The sequence below is a fragment of the Gossypium hirsutum genome, chromosome D04, assembly GCF_007990345.1.
Source record: "Gossypium hirsutum isolate 1008001.06 chromosome D04, Gossypium_hirsutum_v2.1, whole genome shotgun sequence".
Classification (NCBI taxonomy): domain Eukaryota; kingdom Viridiplantae; phylum Streptophyta; class Magnoliopsida; order Malvales; family Malvaceae; genus Gossypium; species Gossypium hirsutum.
Genome location: NC_053440.1, coordinates 46,957,554 through 46,973,724, shown reverse-complemented (window position 1 = coordinate 46,973,724; position 16,171 = coordinate 46,957,554). Strand labels below are relative to the sequence as shown.

At 34.4% G+C, this 16,171-nt stretch overlaps 3 protein-coding genes and 1 long non-coding RNA gene across 5 annotated transcripts; 3 read left to right on the top strand and 1 right to left on the bottom strand.

Annotated features, from left to right (window-relative positions):
• Window positions 1-962: 962 nt before the first annotated feature.
• On the top strand, window positions 963-6,080 carry LOC107899035 (uncharacterized). Its single transcript, XR_001684559.2, has 3 exons — window positions 963-1,641; window positions 2,261-2,312; window positions 5,904-6,080. It is a non-coding gene; the product is annotated as an uncharacterized lncRNA (long non-coding RNA).
• A 2,888-nt stretch (window positions 6,081-8,968) lies between these two features.
• Window positions 8,969-10,615, top strand: LOC107898125 (ataxin-3 homolog). Its single transcript, XM_016823663.1, has 2 exons — window positions 8,969-9,055; window positions 9,887-10,615. The coding sequence occupies exons 1-2, from the start codon at window positions 8,969-8,971 to the stop codon at window positions 10,613-10,615; spliced, it is 816 nt and encodes a 271-aa protein (XP_016679152.1).
• A 703-nt stretch (window positions 10,616-11,318) lies between these two features.
• On the top strand, window positions 11,319-13,531 carry LOC107899033 (reticulon-like protein B12). Of its 2 annotated transcripts, none has more exons than XM_016824630.2 (4): window positions 11,319-11,498; window positions 11,921-12,101; window positions 12,718-12,929; window positions 13,031-13,531. In XM_016824630.2, exons 1-4 carry the CDS (start codon window positions 11,405-11,407, stop codon window positions 13,198-13,200), a joined length of 657 nt encoding a protein of 218 aa, XP_016680119.2. In that variant the 5' UTR covers window positions 11,319-11,404; the 3' UTR covers window positions 13,201-13,531. The 2 variants fall into 2 exon arrangements, with proteins under 2 accessions (XP_016680119.2, XP_016680120.2); XM_016824631.2 differs by having other exon boundaries at window positions 11,404-11,699.
• Window positions 13,532-13,768: 237 nt separating this feature from the next.
• LOC107899032 (E3 ubiquitin-protein ligase HAKAI homolog) lies at window positions 13,769-16,171 on the bottom strand. Its single transcript, XM_016824629.2, is given in 4 exon segments — window positions 13,769-14,907; window positions 14,910-14,956; window positions 15,295-15,353; window positions 15,736-16,171. Coding segments are annotated over 4 exon segments (1,131 nt in total). The 5' UTR covers window positions 15,991-16,171; the 3' UTR covers window positions 13,769-14,137.

Genomic DNA, 16,171 nt, shown 5'->3' with positions numbered 1-16,171 from the left:
AATTTAAATTCATGATAATTAATTTTAAATATTTAATTTTACCCTTTCAACTAAAACATCATTCCATTTTTATTTTAACTTTTAACAAATATATTTGTTAGTAAAATTTCTATACATATTAAGGTGTGTCATAATCTAATATTTATTATTGAATTAATAAAAGATATTGCAATTGAACATAATAATTATTGTTTCCATAATCAAACTAAATTGTCTGGTCAAATCGATTGGATCAAGAATTGTTCAGGGCACCGACCTGAAATAAAATGTTGAATCGGTTGACTTGCAAATTGATTGAACTGACTAGACCGGATTAAAATGCCGTTTAAATAAATTCTTTTTATATTTTAATTATTTATTCTGTTAAACTAAACAAATTAAACCAAAAGCCCACATTCTAAAAATCTTGATAAAAAATAGGGAAAGATGTTGGATCACTTAATAAATAGAACTTTTAGCTAAAGATCCAGGAGGATATATTTATAAAATAAGAAGAATTTTAATACTGCATAGAATGTATGTAAATAAAATATAAGATAATGATATGAGTAATAATTTAGTTTTAAAAATGCGGGGATCATGAGTTGGAGTCTACTTATCAACCCAGTTGATTGAATTCAATTTTGATGCCTAAACCATGGAAGAGTTCATGGGTTCACTTTTTAGCAATTATGACTTCTTCAGTTTAGGGATTAAAATTTAAAATGAAATAAGGGACGCCATGGTTGGGAATGTCAATTGTGTTTGTTAGAGTAGGTAAAATGCAGGGTGATTAGTTGATCCATTTTAGAAAATATTAATAATTAACAAGAGTTGACATTATTTTGTTTCTGTCAAACTACAGAGTGAACAAATTTTGAAAGAGACACGGAATTGCAAAGTTGCGGCTTGTTTCTTCTATTTCGACTCCAACCGTCTCTCCCACATCTTCTCCATTCGTTGCACTTAACCATTATAGTTGTTTACGTCCTTTTGGATGTGGGAGTAAGCTGATTGAGCTTAACAATTGATATAGACCGTCAAATGCTCTGCAGAAAAAAGTGAGCTGTAATGCATGGGAAATGTGTGGGATTACTTTCTACACCAACAACTAATAAGAAATATACTTGGTTACTTGAGAGCAGAGCATATGCTCATGAGATAGTATGCCTCTCTCTTTTTCATCTTCTTCATTACGCTAAACAATGAATAAAGGCGAAACCGAAAACATCATCATCGTCATCTTTAGCAAGTTATATGTGTCAGCATCCTTTGCACGTGCTGAGTTACCCCGCATAACGGACGTCGAGCCGACTGCCGAGCCAAATAAAATTGAAGTCAAAAGGGCTTTAGGGTTTGACAATTAAAGTTACCAACGAGTTAAGGGTCTATGTTTACTACTTTGAGAATCTAATTGACTGGTTTGTGGGCAATGGAGGGCTGTTGTACCATGAGGTACAGAATCCAAGCTTTGCGCTGTCCACTGCGTCAACACGGTGTTGCAAGGACCTTTCTTCTCCGAGTTCGATTTAGCGGCGCTGGCTTCCTATCTTGACACCAAGGAGCGCCAAATGATGTTCCAAGGCACTCCGCCGCCTCCCGTGGCGATTTCCTCTCTGAGGATTCCCACAATGTCTCCCCGGCGGCGATTTCAGTATCCAGGTTCTTCTTTCTCTTTATCCTTTTCCGTTGCCCAAATTGGTGTAGATAATGGTAAAAATCTATAATTAAGTATGAAAAATAATGGTTTCCTTGTTGAAAATATTAGAACAATTAGTTGCTCATAATGTGGAAAGATCGAATAAGAAAAGAGTTGGGAATTTCGGGTCATTTTTTGTATCTAAGATTAAAAGAAAAAAGAGTTTTATTTTTTTTTGGTCATATAATATCATAAGCGTTGAACGTTTAGTTCTTCTGAAGTTTCAGTAACTAGGATTAGCTATTCAGCGACAGAATTTGTTAGATGAATACATGGATGATTTGAATGTTTCAGTCAGTTTGCTTTTGGTATTGGGTTTTACTTCTATTGACTTCAATATTATGATTGTTTCCATAGGTTAAAATTCGAACTTCCTGTTTATTTTCTTTATGTTTTGAAGTAGATAATTTCATATTAAGTTTCTATTTGTGTCCTGTTAGATAAACAAGCATGAAGCATCCCAAAAAGTTGGGAACAGTATGCAATTTATATGGCACTATCCAACTATGTGTTTAACATGGAATCCATTTATATCTTCATTTCATGCGAACTGAATCCATTGCATTTTTATGTTTTATCCAGTGGTTTTCGATTATATCATCTTGGCCAACTTGCCCTTAGATGCACGTATGTGGTGAGTACAATTCATGTGGTGTGAACGCTTGAAATCTACATGCATATTTTAAATGTATATGCATCTTTTATTCCTGGATTACAGATTGCATTCATTATGTGGATGCAATTGGTACTACTTCTAGTCAAAATGTTAGCCTCACTTATCTGGCTTTCCAATATAAGCCGGATTAGTACTGTGAAACACTTTCTTTTAGTGTTCTTGTTGTTGACATGGAAAAAACTTGTACATTCCCAAAGAAGTATGCTTGTCAACTGAGGCAGGATATTCAATATCTCATGCTTTAATATGCTCATCCAGGAAATTAAAAATGAAAAAAGAGAAGCATCTTTTTTTTATCGTAGTGAAACACATGAGAATCTCAAAATATATTTGAACCAAAAAAAAAAAAGAAAAGAGAGAGAATCTAGACATGTACATTACTTCTGGCCTATTACTATTCTGTTGTTATCTGGTGGTGATTTGGGTGCTTATCAGGAAGTTGTGTAGGATAAGACATTCACCATAAAAAAAAATTATGATAAAATTGGTAAATTCTGTTTATGGTATTCTTCAATCTTAGTAGGTTATTGGAATCTACGGTTGGTTTTTACATATAATGTATTATATACATCCTATAGACAAAGAAAAAGAATACAATAGATATGGTAAAAAAATTTCACCTCCATAGACCTTAAGTTTAAACATGTTGCCTACTATGTGAATATATCAAGTGTGAGGTTTGAGGAGCAATTCATAGATATCTGGAGGATATCATTAGGAAGGTTAAGGCTCCGTTTGTTTGCCAGTAAAATGTTTTCTGGAAAATGATTTCTGGAAAATGATTTACTTTTCTGGAAATAATTTACTTTTTTGGTGTTTAGATGAATTCGAATAAAATATTTTCTGTTGTTTAGTAGATTTCTTGAAAATATTTTTCGGAAAAGTTGTTTTTACATATATTAATAAATTTACATATATATTATTAAATTTATATTTTAAATTGTTTTTACATATATTGCAATGATTTATGGATAGATAAATAAATAAATCAAATTAAATATATAATAATACTCAATTATTAAGCTAGAATATTAACTGTCATAAATTGAAAACATCCAAAGTCAAATAAAGTCAAATAATAATATTATCCAAATACATAAATAGTAGTACACCACACAATAACAACAACATTGTGCAAGTGCATAACTAATATTACACCACATTTAAAGTATCTATATCTTCAACCTTGAGAAAATTTTTGAAGCCAAATTTTTTATTCTTCTTACTTTTAACTAAAAAAGCTTTGGCTTTGGATTCGTGACTCACTAGATAATCAAACACAGAACACAGGAAGTCATCATCAAATCCTTCTTCCTCCATCGACATCATTTCTTCGTAAAGATGTGGTGTCTTATCCGCAGTAAATTGTTCCAAAGCATTAGCAATTTTGCCAAGTTGTTCACCGACAAATTTAATTTGTTCATCAACGACACTTTCTTGAACATTTTTTCTTTTACGTTTGGATGTTCCAAATGAAGATACTTTTGTTCTTACCTCTTCAGTCTCTTCATTGTCGCAGTCTATAGGCACTGAATCTTGGTTACCATCATCCAAATCTATATCAGCAAATGTTCTAGCAAAACTCCCTGTTGCCATATCTTTGCCAACAACCAAAGCCATTTCATCATAATGATCAATGCTTTTATTCAGAAATGGTTCATACTTCTTGTGTGCCTGTTGGATAGTATAAACAATTAGAATAACAAGCAAAAAACAATTGAAATATACTTAACATATATATACATATATTACCATCACTACTGCATCATATGTTGTTCTATCACATGTGATCATTTTCATGTTCATCCCATCCAAAACCACTTTCACCTCGAATTTTGTATATAATCCGTCACTGGTTTTTTACAGTTCTCAAATGATTTTCCACATGCTTCACATCGTATTGGACTTGGAATCTTTTAGAAATAGCTTCAACAACTCGATTAGTAGAAACTGTTTTGAAAGTATTAGAAGGTTTATTTCCTTTATGGGCCTCCTCTGCTAGAATTTCAAGAAAAACATATTCCATCGATTTTGTCCACCTGAATTGCTTGTAGGTCCCTTCTTTGTTACCCTTACCCATTCTACACTAACAATTGTCATTGTCAATCATTTCAATATCCAACAAGCTTAAAACATAATAAATTCAATATATAACAAGCTTAAAACATAATCAATATCTAACAAATTCAAGACATAATAATTTCAAAATTCAACAAACTAAAATTTCAATATCCTTATCCAACCAACATAAACAAAAAAAATAATTTTAATACTAAAACATACATAACATAGAAACAATAACCCTAAGCCCTAAACCTACTTAATATTTCTAGCCATATAATCAGTCCACGTAGTTTGTGCAATTTTGTCTCTCTTAGCAGACCATTCTCTTGCTTCTTCTCTTTCTTCTCGCTTCGTAAGAGTTGATATTATCAAATCAGACTCAGACTCCTCGTATAATCCTTAATTAAGTAAATCATTAGGATCAAGTCCCATTATATGATTATGAATGATACAACAAACCAAAACTATATCTACTTGAGTTTGAAAATTCCAAAATGGTTCAACATCTAATACACGAAACCGTTTCTTCAAAATCCCAAAAGCACATTCAATATGTAACAGCCCGATTTGGGCCTAGTCGGAATAGTGGTTTTGGGACCACAAATCCGACGAGGGAAAATATGGTTATTATTATATTTTTATGGTCTACAATTTCACGGAAAATTTTCGTAAAAATTTCGTTCGAAAATTTCGACGTTTGGGCACTCAATTTAGTCAAAAGGTCTAAATTGTAAATAGTGCAAAAGTCGAGTTCTACATCTTAGAAGTGTCTAATTGTTATGAAATTTTAAATTGGAGGTCTTTATGTGGTAATTAGACCATTAGTTAGTTGATGGACAAAAATAGACATAAGAAATGGGTGAAATAGATTTTTTTAAATGGGGGCATTTTAGTCATTTGGTTATTAAATAGAATTAAATGGGAAAAAGATGGCAAAATATGCTCATCTTCTTCATGGTGAACGAAATCAGCAAGGGGGAAGCCATATTTAGGGTTTTTAAGCTTTCAAGCTCCATAGTAAGTGATTCCAAGCCCCGTTTTAATGTTCTTTACGTTTTTGGAATCCCGGTAACTTGGTTTAGCTTATTCTACCATTAATTCGTGTTAGGGTTCATATTTGGAAAAATACCCATAGGTGAAATGTGTTTATTTTGCTGTTTTATGGTGGAATATGAAGCTAGAGATTATGTTAAACAACTTTTGCTAAGCAATTTTAAGCGAAAACGGGTAAATAGACATAATCGGTAAAAATAATTAATATTCAAAAGTATGTGTTAGAGTGGGAATTTGATGTTGCCATAGAAGGGAAAAATGTTCAGCATGTTATAAAACTTAAGAATAAGTGATGAAGTTTAATTTCCGAGCTTGGGGACAAAAATGTAATTATGCAAAAGTTTGGGGGCAAAATTGTAATTTTTCAAAAAGTTGAGTGGTGGATTATTTTAATAAATGTGGACTTTAAACGAGTTAAATTTGCTATTATAGATCAAGAAAGACGTGAAGAGTATATGAAACGAGGAAAAGAAAAGATAGTGGAGTAAAGTGCAAAATTACGATATTTTGCACCGAGGTAAGTAAACACGTGACTTAATGTATTATTTTGACATTATTTGATATATGTTGAGATTTATTTGGAATTAAAATAAATGTTTGGCCATATCCTAAAAATGTTGTTAAATCGGGAAAGGTGGTAAAGGGTTGCAATATATGGTTTATGGGTTGAACACTCGGAATAAGCCGGAGTATGTTGTATATAAAGGGGTTGCTATGTGCTGATTCCCCGATTCATTGGTGGTGCTATGTGCGTGATCCACCATATCTTTGAAATTTGAAAAGGGGGTTGCTATGTTCCGAGCCGGAATACGAGTAAGGGGTGTTACACAATAGTGATTCGCAATGATGAATGTCGAAGATTAAAGAGTTCCTTTGCATTTTCAGGCCCCTGAGCACTAAACTGTTTTAAATGATATCGGACACCACGATATGGGGTAATATATCCATTTCAGATGCCATATCCAGCATCAACAAGATAATATTTACCTACAATTTTACAAAACATAATTAATGCTAATAAATTATGAGCTTACTAGAACTATTTGGTATTTAATGATAATTATTATCTTCCGGAATTCTTAATTCGTTTGGGCGTGAAAGTGCATCACTTAAAATACGAGAATCATGTGCACTACCTTCCCAACCAGCTAGAACATAGAAAAATTTCAAATCAAATGTAATGGCAGCCAATACATTTTGTGTCGTCTCCCATTTACGGCTACGAAATCTTCCTTGAATGCTAAGTGGAACGGATGCACGAACATGAGTTCCATCTAATGCTCCAATACAATCTTTAAAATAAGGATAAAACCTTTGATTGTTTTTTATTCCACTAGGAGTCGACTCATCAGGTGATCTAATAACTAGTTTATACAATTTCAAAATAGCTCTCAATACAACCCTAAAGTAAGGTGAACTGTCTCAGTTGATCTATAATATCTAGATCCAATCACTCGAAACCTTACATTATGACCAATTATATGTAAAAATATAACTACTTGCTCTCTAATATTCACACATTTAGTTGATTGTAACAAATTATTCCTACTAAGAATATCACACAAATTAAAAAAGGCAATTGGTCTCATCCTTATCACATTAATACAATGTTGATCACCACTATATAAAATACTATTAATATAATTTTCTCTTTCATAATCTCGATTCACACAAGGGTGAGAAGTAATTTCCTTCCTAGTTTTTAATTTTTTAATCTAAAGAGTCCCAAAAGCTAAAACTGAAGCCACGACTCCGACAATTGCATTTTGATCTTGATTATGATCTATCTACACAAAATAATGCCACACAAATATCACATATATGAATAAAGCTACCATGACTAAAGTGCATACATACATATATTCATTAAAATTGATTATTAAGGTGTCAACAAAGAATTTTAGGCTATCTTTTGTTTGAAAGTATTTCCTTAGGTGCTGTTTGAATTATTAATTTTTCTAGATTTTCATATCTGTCTTTATATCCTCTTTCTAATTGTTTCTTGTTTTTTTTTAATGGTTGGCCTAAAGAATAGTGGATTAGGTCATGCCCTTTACTTAATCCTCAATCTTGGAAGAAAACCAATATTAAATTCCATGTAAAAATCGGTGTTTGATCTTTGTTTTCATTTGGATAGTTGCTATGCTTAAATTAATGGAAGGACAGGCCAACTTAAATTAAAAATTGATATGACTTTTAGAGAATCTCCGAATACATTACATCATTTGTTTCTAAACCCACAAGTTCTTTCAACCTCAAAAATATGAGAAAATCCAAAGAAAGAAATGAAGCAGCAACAACATTTGATATATGGGATTGTGGCAGCCAAAAACTATTGTGGCATCAATTGGTTAGAATCTGCATCTATAAGCATTATGAGACTAGCCAATTGTCGATATGTATGACAGGTTTCATATGCAAAGTTCTCCCACTCCACTACACCTTATCTTTATATGTACAGAAGGTGCGACTTTTAAAAGTTAGTACTTTTTAACATCCTAGTTTCTGCAAGCAAAAATATTTTCCATCAACGCTATAAAAGAAATACTTAAATAATTGAAGCCTAGATACCAGAAACATCCAAAAAAATTTCTGGCATGTTTCAAGAAATTGCTTGACAATTGAATCTGTTCTACCCATTTCCAATGGAAAAGTATTACTTGAAAGCGCCTATCGCGGCCTTGCTTGGCACTGCCACCAGTTGAGTCTCCTTCAACTATGAAAATCTCTGCATAATGTAACCATAAAGATAATTTTTAGACACTCACAAGTAGCAAATGGAATGCATTATCATTTATTTTGAAGCGTGTAGAATCCACAAAAATGAAAAATAAAGTCCTAGTTAACTTAATCCCTCAACCAGTATAATTTCATTCTCTAAGAACTGAATTTTTTTGAAAAGATATGCTACATGGCTTGGTTCAGATATTTTCTATTTTAATTATAATACTAAAACCAAAAGAACACCAAATATCTTGGTTCTTAATATGGAATTCCATAACCTAAAATATCCTATGCAATTGCACATTAATACCCCTCCCAAAGTTCAAGCAACATAACATCATCTAATCGTAGGCAAAAATATTTAGAGAGAAACTACTCTTTGCTCAGGTGCAAAAACCATTCAAAGGGAAAAAGTTCATAGAAGTATGTACAACAAAACTATATCTCATGTAAGGATGTTGAGAAAGAGAAAATAATAAAGACAGAAAAACCTTCAACAACGGGAATTTGAAAAATACTACGCATTAAAAAAATACCATATTTTTGAACAAATTATACCATTCAAAAACTATCGGTGACCAATCTTGAATAAAATTGCAGCTAATTCTATCTAGATAAAGTGAGAAATAGAACCCTAAAACTTTCTTCACCACAACTATACATCAAGATTTTATAAACTGATTAACACATGCAAAGCAATAAATTGGAAAAAGCTCTAATTTCGGGGGTCTAAAAAATCAAAATGGGAGAGATTATTAAACGATGAGTTAACAATGATAGGGGAAGAAGTGTGCTTGGAGGGGCGAAGGAAGCGAGAAATGAAACGATTGGATTGCAAATTTCCAAACAATACTTTACTGGTTTTTCGTTTCAATAAAAAGGAACAGGAAAAATAAATGAAAAATAAAAAATAAAATTCAACAAAAAGGAAGATTACCAGTCTTGCTTTTGCGGTAGAATCTCTGACGCTTTTAGCCGAAGAGGAACAGAAAATTTTCTAAGAAAGAAAGAAATTTGGCTGAGAAAGAATGAAGGAAGGAAAAAGGAGATCTGCGTGAGAGTTTTAGGAAAATGTCTTACAGAAATTGAAACAGTAAGACAATTTCCCAAAATGTAAACCATTTTACCTATGTTTTGAAATTTATTTTCCAAATGGAAAATATTTTCCAACAAACAAACACTGGAAAATTAAGAAAACAATTTCCAGGAAATGAAATACTGGCAAACAAATGTACCCTAAATTTAAAAACGATAATAAGAAGTTGACATGGGCCACTGCTGAGTTTAGGGTATTAGAAGCAACTTGGCACGATAATAAGAAGTTGACATGGGCCACTGCTGAGTTTAGGGTATTAGAAGCAACTTGGCACGATAATAAGAAGAAAAAGATAGACCTTCCTTCGTAAAACAATGACATTTCAGTATCCATTCATGCATCCCCAAACACGTTTATCAAGTCAATATTCTTACTTGTAGGGTGTCCATGATTTGACACATAGAATTGAGTTATGCACTTTCCTATTTTCTTCTTCTTCCGGCATTTAGTTTTGAAAGGAGTCCTTTTTTTTCTGTTGGCTGCTCAAACAAGTGAATGTGAATGTGTCATGTGTGATCTATTTTTGAGATGACTTGCTTGTGACGTTTTGTAGCTTTGTCCTGATGATAACTATTCTGAAAATTCTTGTTCATAGGTTTTGCAAAAGGCTTTAGAAGTATGGGATTACCAAAATAATCCCCTCAACTGCCCACTTGCTGAGCCAGCCCAAATTGACCCTGAGCTGGAAAATGCCTTCATTTGTCATCTGCATGACCATTGGTTTTGTATCAGGAAAGTGAATGGAGAATGGTATAATTTCAACAGTCTTTATACAGCCCCAGAGCACTTCCCTAAGTTTTATCTCTCAGCCTATCTGGACTCATTAAAAGGAGCTGGCTGGAGCGTTTTCCTGGTGAGGGGAAACTTCCCGAAAGAGTTCCACATTTCTTCCACTGAAGCTTTTAACGGTTATGGGCAGTGGCTGTCCCCTGAGGATGCTGAAAGGATAACTAAATCATCCAACATAATACAGGCTCCTCCAGAAAGAAACAATACTCAACAGCATCCAAATCAGTTGGATGAAACAGATATGCAAATGCTTTTGGATATGGAAGATGAGGACTTGAAGGCTGCAATCGCTGCCAGTCTGATGGATTCTTCCCCTGCCGTAGCCATGACTGAGGCTAGCAACCCTAAATCTGAAAACAAAGATAGCCCGGAAAAAACTACAAAAGCAGCAAATTTTCTGACATATTGGGCAAGTGACAATGGTTCATGCCACGTTTTAGATGGTTTGAGCAAACATATTCGGCTCGAGGTTGTTTGCTGTGTAATGTATATACATTCCTTACACATTTTCAAGTCAGAATTTAACATTCCTTAACATATTCAATTCTAGCCGTGCCTTGCCAAAACGTTATATAACACTAAGAGGCAGAAAATATAAAAATTTTCAAAATGGTTCTGATAGAAAATATCTCACTTAACTGTTTTTTAAGGGTGAAATTACGTGTGAAGTCCCTCTATTATAGGGATTGAATTAAATTAATCTTTCTAGATCAACTTAATTTCGGTACTATTAAAAAGGAAAATCAAATAAAGAGTTAACATTTATTATTTTAAAATTGAAAATTGTTTTTTTTATTTACAATTCAAAACAAAATATTTCATCTACAAAATTATTAAAAAAAACTTCAAAATATAACTTTATTAAGCAAAAAATGATATTTTTTAAACCATAAATATTAATTCGATTGAAATTTTATTTTATTTAATTTTTTAATGATACAAAGATAAAGTTAATCCATTTAATAATAAAAGAATTAATTTAATCTAGTGAATTATGAACGTAGGGTGTTTGGGGTTGAGACAAAAGCCATAACTTGGTTCCCCCCCCCCCCCCAAAATGCTGTCCTTTTTTACCATTGTCTGTCTGATCGTTAAACGTAATGCTACGATAATGACGTTGCTGACTGCCAAAACTAAGGCCTTCTATCCAAACCCGAAACCGAGATATTGTTAGTTCATTTACTATGTTATATTAGGACAAAAGTTAAGAGCACCGTAGAAAACAAGGAACATGAAATAAGCAGTAAGTGAAGGGAATTTATTTAATAAATAATATTTGGAATTTGAAAGAAAAAAACAAAGGAGAAGAAAAGTTGGAAAAGGCATGAGTAGGATGTCGCTTTTAGGCTGGAATCTGTGGCCACCAACCTTGCCTTTCTACAGTCATCCTTATGTAATACAAAGCACACTGCTAAAAGGTTAAGAAACCTCTTACTTTGATCTTCTTTTTTTCTTTTATCCTCTCAAGTCTTGGTGCCATAAAAAAATTGGGTTTTAAAGATCTGATATTTCATTCTATTGAAGGGTCTATTTTATTTTATTTTTCTTGTGAATGGGTTCATCTAATCGACTGTTCAACAGACAGAGAACTGTTCATGAGATCCTTGGTGGAGGTTTAGGTAAAGTATCTGACTTTTTTAGTACTGGGTTTTCATTTGAATTCATTTTGATCAAATTTTAGACTTGATTGAACCCCCCCCCAATAGAATTTCCATTGGTTTTAGAATGGATCTTCTTTGATCCCTATTTGCCTGAGGATTTAGCAATCGTTGATCGACTGTATTAATCAGTTGGTTTAAGAGTTTGAGGTAGATGATGATTTGTGTATTGGTTTGAACAGTTGCAGATGTGATGTTGTGGAGGCAAGGGAACTTGACAATGGGGATCCTGTTAGTGACACTAGCTGCTTGGGTGGTGTTTGAGAAATCCGGTTACACTCTGCTATCACTTGTCTCTAATGTTCTCCTCCTCCTTATTGGCATTCTATTTCTTTGGGCCAAATCTGCTGCAATTCTTAACAGGTAATCCGTGCAGATGTGCTACATTAACTCAGAATTTTTAACATATTATCAGTTTCTGCTTGGAATGTTGGTAAAAGTATTATGAAGATTCATGCACTAGGAATCAGATTGCATTTTGCACTCTCTACTAAAAAAAATAGCAAATTAGTCCCTAAACATTAGATTAAAGAGCAAATTGGTCTTCGTGTTAAAAATTCCAACCATTTGTAGTGTTAAAAACTATCATGGCTCACAGAATAACCAGTGACATGTGGCATGCCATGTGTACCCCATGCTGACATACAGAATTGAATGGAATTTTTAACAGAAAGATTAGTTTGCTCTTTGATCTAAAATACATAGACTAATTTGCTCATTTTTTAAGTAGAGGGGGCAAAATACAATCCGACTCTTAGTACAAGGGGCTCTATGTTACTTTCACCTTGGAATGTCTAATATTAGACATATATAGTTGTTTGCATATGGCATCACATTATGGCTTTATGAGCCGAGAAAGATGCATAATGTTGATATATAACCACTAGCATCACAATAAGATGACATATGAATTTTCCCTGTTTGTGACTATTAGGAACTAGCAAACTGAATTCTACTTTAATTTCTTGTCTTAAAATAGACCTGCACCACCTCTTCCAGAATTGTATCTATCAGAAGAAACAGTAAATGAAATGGGAGCTTTCATTCGAGCCCATGTAAATGATATTCTCTCAGCTTCTAAAGATATAGCGTTAGGTAAAGATGCAAGGCTGTTCTTCAAAGTTGCTGGATACTTGTTGCTGATTTCACTTGTTGGTGGCCTTACTGATTTCCTTACTTTGGGTTACACCAGTAAGTCCTAATTCCAACTTCTTATTACCATCATTTATGGGATCGACCTTTCTCAGACTATTTTCGAGTAATACAACTGTTTGTTTATTCCTTTGTGGCAGGCCTTGTTGTTGTTCTCACAGTTCCTGCACTTTACGAGAGATACGAAGACTATATCGATTCGTATACTATACTCGGATACAGGAAAATGCAGCAGTTGTATGTGAAATTTGATTCTAAGTTTGTGAACAGATTCCGGAAATGGATTTTGGAGAAGCAGAAGTTAAGTTGATTTATCTTTTGTTTCTTCTTCTGGTTTCTTTTCTTTTTTCGGTTTTCGGATTTGAGTGTGACAAACACAGGCACAAAGTTTGGTGTTTTGAGCAGTGGAGATGTGGAAAAAAAAAATGGAGTTTCCTTGTCTTAAGCTGATGCTTTCCCTATCTGTATTATTGTTTCCCGGCATGTGAGTTAGGCTATTGAGGAGAGAGATGTTATTGAAGCCACAGCTCAATGAAAATCATCTTTATTGAAATGAATAGTTGAGCAACATTTGTACAAGGTTTTTATGTTAGTAAAATGTAATTCCAAAACAAACTCAGAAGTTTAACTTGGTTAGTAAATCACTGGTTGATTTATGCAGGAAGAACTTTACCCCCGATGTAACTATCTCCTACCAAAAAAACAACTAAAACCCTTGAACTTCAAAACTTCATGTTAATGTTGAAGCTATGAGCAAAAGATTGTCCTTTTCTCGTTAACCATACACTAATTAATGTATAGTATGCAAGTTAGCTCGTCCTGATATTCAAATGGCACTCAAAACTTGAGGAGTAATCCGATCTGAAACAAATAAATGGTGGTAGAGAAACGTAACTTTTATTAACACTTACAAACTATATAGAATGTTTCCATTGAAGAACTTGAGCGCAAATTCTGAATTTGCAAACTAATCGAAATCCTATAAAAGAAAGCAAGATGCTCTTAATAAATTAAGAAATGGAAAGAACATAACAAAACTTCATCAAACACTGAAAATGGAGAAAATATCACATGTTGACCACAAAAGGGAGGAGCAATCTCTACCCCTGGCTACCTGCCTTGCCATTCAGGTTCTTGCTGCCCTTGTCCTTCAAGACTCATATCACCAGAGTTGAACTTGCGAGGTTTAAGTTGTGACATATCATGTGAGAGTGGTGGAGGTGGTGGACGAACTTGCATGGAGTGACTTAAAAGTGGACACCAGGTTGCCCTCCATTCCAAGGCGGATAAGCCGTTGGGTAATTCACACCCCCAACTGGACCTGGTGGGAAACTCAACAATGACCCCTGCTCGGAACCAACATCTGACGCTTTACTTTGCCTAGCCATTTCATAAGGAGCACCATAAAATGGTTGACATCCATCGGTTGGAAAAGGAGGAACACCATATGGAGTTAAAGTTCGGTTTGAATTCATTGGCATAGCAAAATTAGGTGGTTGCATGGAATGCATAGGTGGGTATTCAGAATACTGATTCTCAGATAAAAGTCCCTGCAGCTTGTCTGAAAACTGACTAGAATCTGGTTGCGGGGTGCCCTGCAGGTCAAAGCCTTGTTGGAAGTGGTTGTGAGGACCAGGCCTGTCAAAGCCTTGTTGGAATTGGTTATCATCTGATTGGGGCTCCAATGGATAATTCGGAACTTGACCAAATACTAGTGGTCCCTTTGGCTGCATTATAGGCCTTGAAGGCAGTTGTTCTCTGGGCTGCTGCCAACGAGCTTTGTCTTCAGTATCATGGAGCAGGGGGTTTGAACCAGGAGAAATGACAGACCTTGGAAGACCTCGAACAGCAGCATCAGAACCTGTAGGTTGTTTAGCACTCTGAACCTCCGAGTCTTTATCATCTTCCTTCTCTGCATTAGGCTGTATAAGGGCAGCATGGTTCTCATGGATATGAGATTCAAATTCAGTCTTCTTCAAGAAAGATTTAAGACAGTGAGGAGCTGCACAGATGAAGATCCCTCCATTATCTTGATTGTCTGAATCTTCTGTATACGTTCATCACAACTGTGCTGAAACAAAGAAACAATAATTTTGTCAGTGTCAAGTTACTTGAGTTTGAACTGAATGAAGACACTATTCACCATTCAGCCAAAATCCTTATGATTCTATAAACACCAGAATTCAACCACAAGAACAAACACAAGAGGGTCATGGTAAATAAGGGAAAAGACATGAGAATTGCCAATCCTAATACTTTTTATTAGTCAAAACTGCATAAATTATTTGATCTTGGTAGATAATACTCGTGAACCATTCAAAAGTCCACACGGATAAACTAGCTACAAAAATCTACGTTCTTTAGACACCATTTTGCTATAAGGAATTAAGATTCGATCACTTACAGATAGCAAATCGAATCACTCCTTGCACAATCGAGGCAGAAGGCATGCTCACAAGGACTCTGCAACCAGAAGAAAACATATACATTTTCAGATACAGAAAACAAAGTCCAATACACAAAGGAATTCCTAACTATAAATGTAGAACAAATGGAACCCTTACCCATCCATCAAAACCTAGTTACTAAATTTTTTCAACATTTCAACTTTAGAGCGAACCTAACATTGAATACCTAGCGAGGAACCATTATTTTACAACGAAATAATTCAATTTAAGAGTAAATCCCACTTTGAATTTTTCTTCAACTTACAAATATTATCTTAAATTCAAATATCAGGAATAGCATAACTTATCTATTCTATTTAATACTTACTCAACATGTTCACTAATCAATTGTAATTTAAAGCTAAATGAAATTAAGAATGGTAATAAGAAAATAGTACCAAGCGGCCGTAGATGGCTATAGGGAAATCGCAGCGGACGCAGAAGTGAACTCGCTCGCCAAGCTGGCGGCGTGACTTACGACCAACGGTCTTGACGAGCGAGGACGAGATAGCGGCGCCAATGCTCTTGGCAACGGGAAGGTCAGCGATAACAAGGTGATCGGGGCAAGCCACCGTCACCGTTTCCACAGGCAATGGCTTCACGGGACCGGCGGCGTCCGAGGACGGGGTCTTGGTTAGTCGGATTTGAAGCATCTTTGTTCCTTCTGCTCTTCCACCAAATTAAAATCGAATCAAATTTCAACGCTCTTATATCAATCGAGTTCCGTATAATCGCGTGTCTCTGTATGATTCCTAGAACGGCTCTGTTTTCTCCATTGGGCTCTTATAGTTTAATACATTGGGCCGTTTGTAATTTGGACTTGCAGTCGGGTAT

Excerpts from the sequence above, each read along its gene's own strand:
- LOC107898125 (XM_016823663.1), top strand. The coding sequence starts at position 8,969 with ATGATAGGGGAAGAAGTGTGCTTGGAGGGGCGAAGGAAGCGAGAAATG. Across the intron at positions 9,056-9,886 it reads TTCCAAACAATACTTTACTG|GTTTTGCAAAAGGCTTTAGA; the intron begins GTTTTTCGTTTC and ends TCTTGTTCATAG.
- LOC107899033 (XM_016824630.2), top strand. The coding sequence starts at position 11,405 with ATGAGTAGGATGTCGCTTTTAGGCTGGAATCTGTGGCCACCAACCTTG. Across the intron at positions 11,499-11,920 it reads ACAAAGCACACTGCTAAAAG|TTGCAGATGTGATGTTGTGG; the intron begins GTTAAGAAACCT and ends TGGTTTGAACAG. Across the intron at positions 12,102-12,717 it reads TCTGCTGCAATTCTTAACAG|ACCTGCACCACCTCTTCCAG; the intron begins GTAATCCGTGCA and ends GTCTTAAAATAG.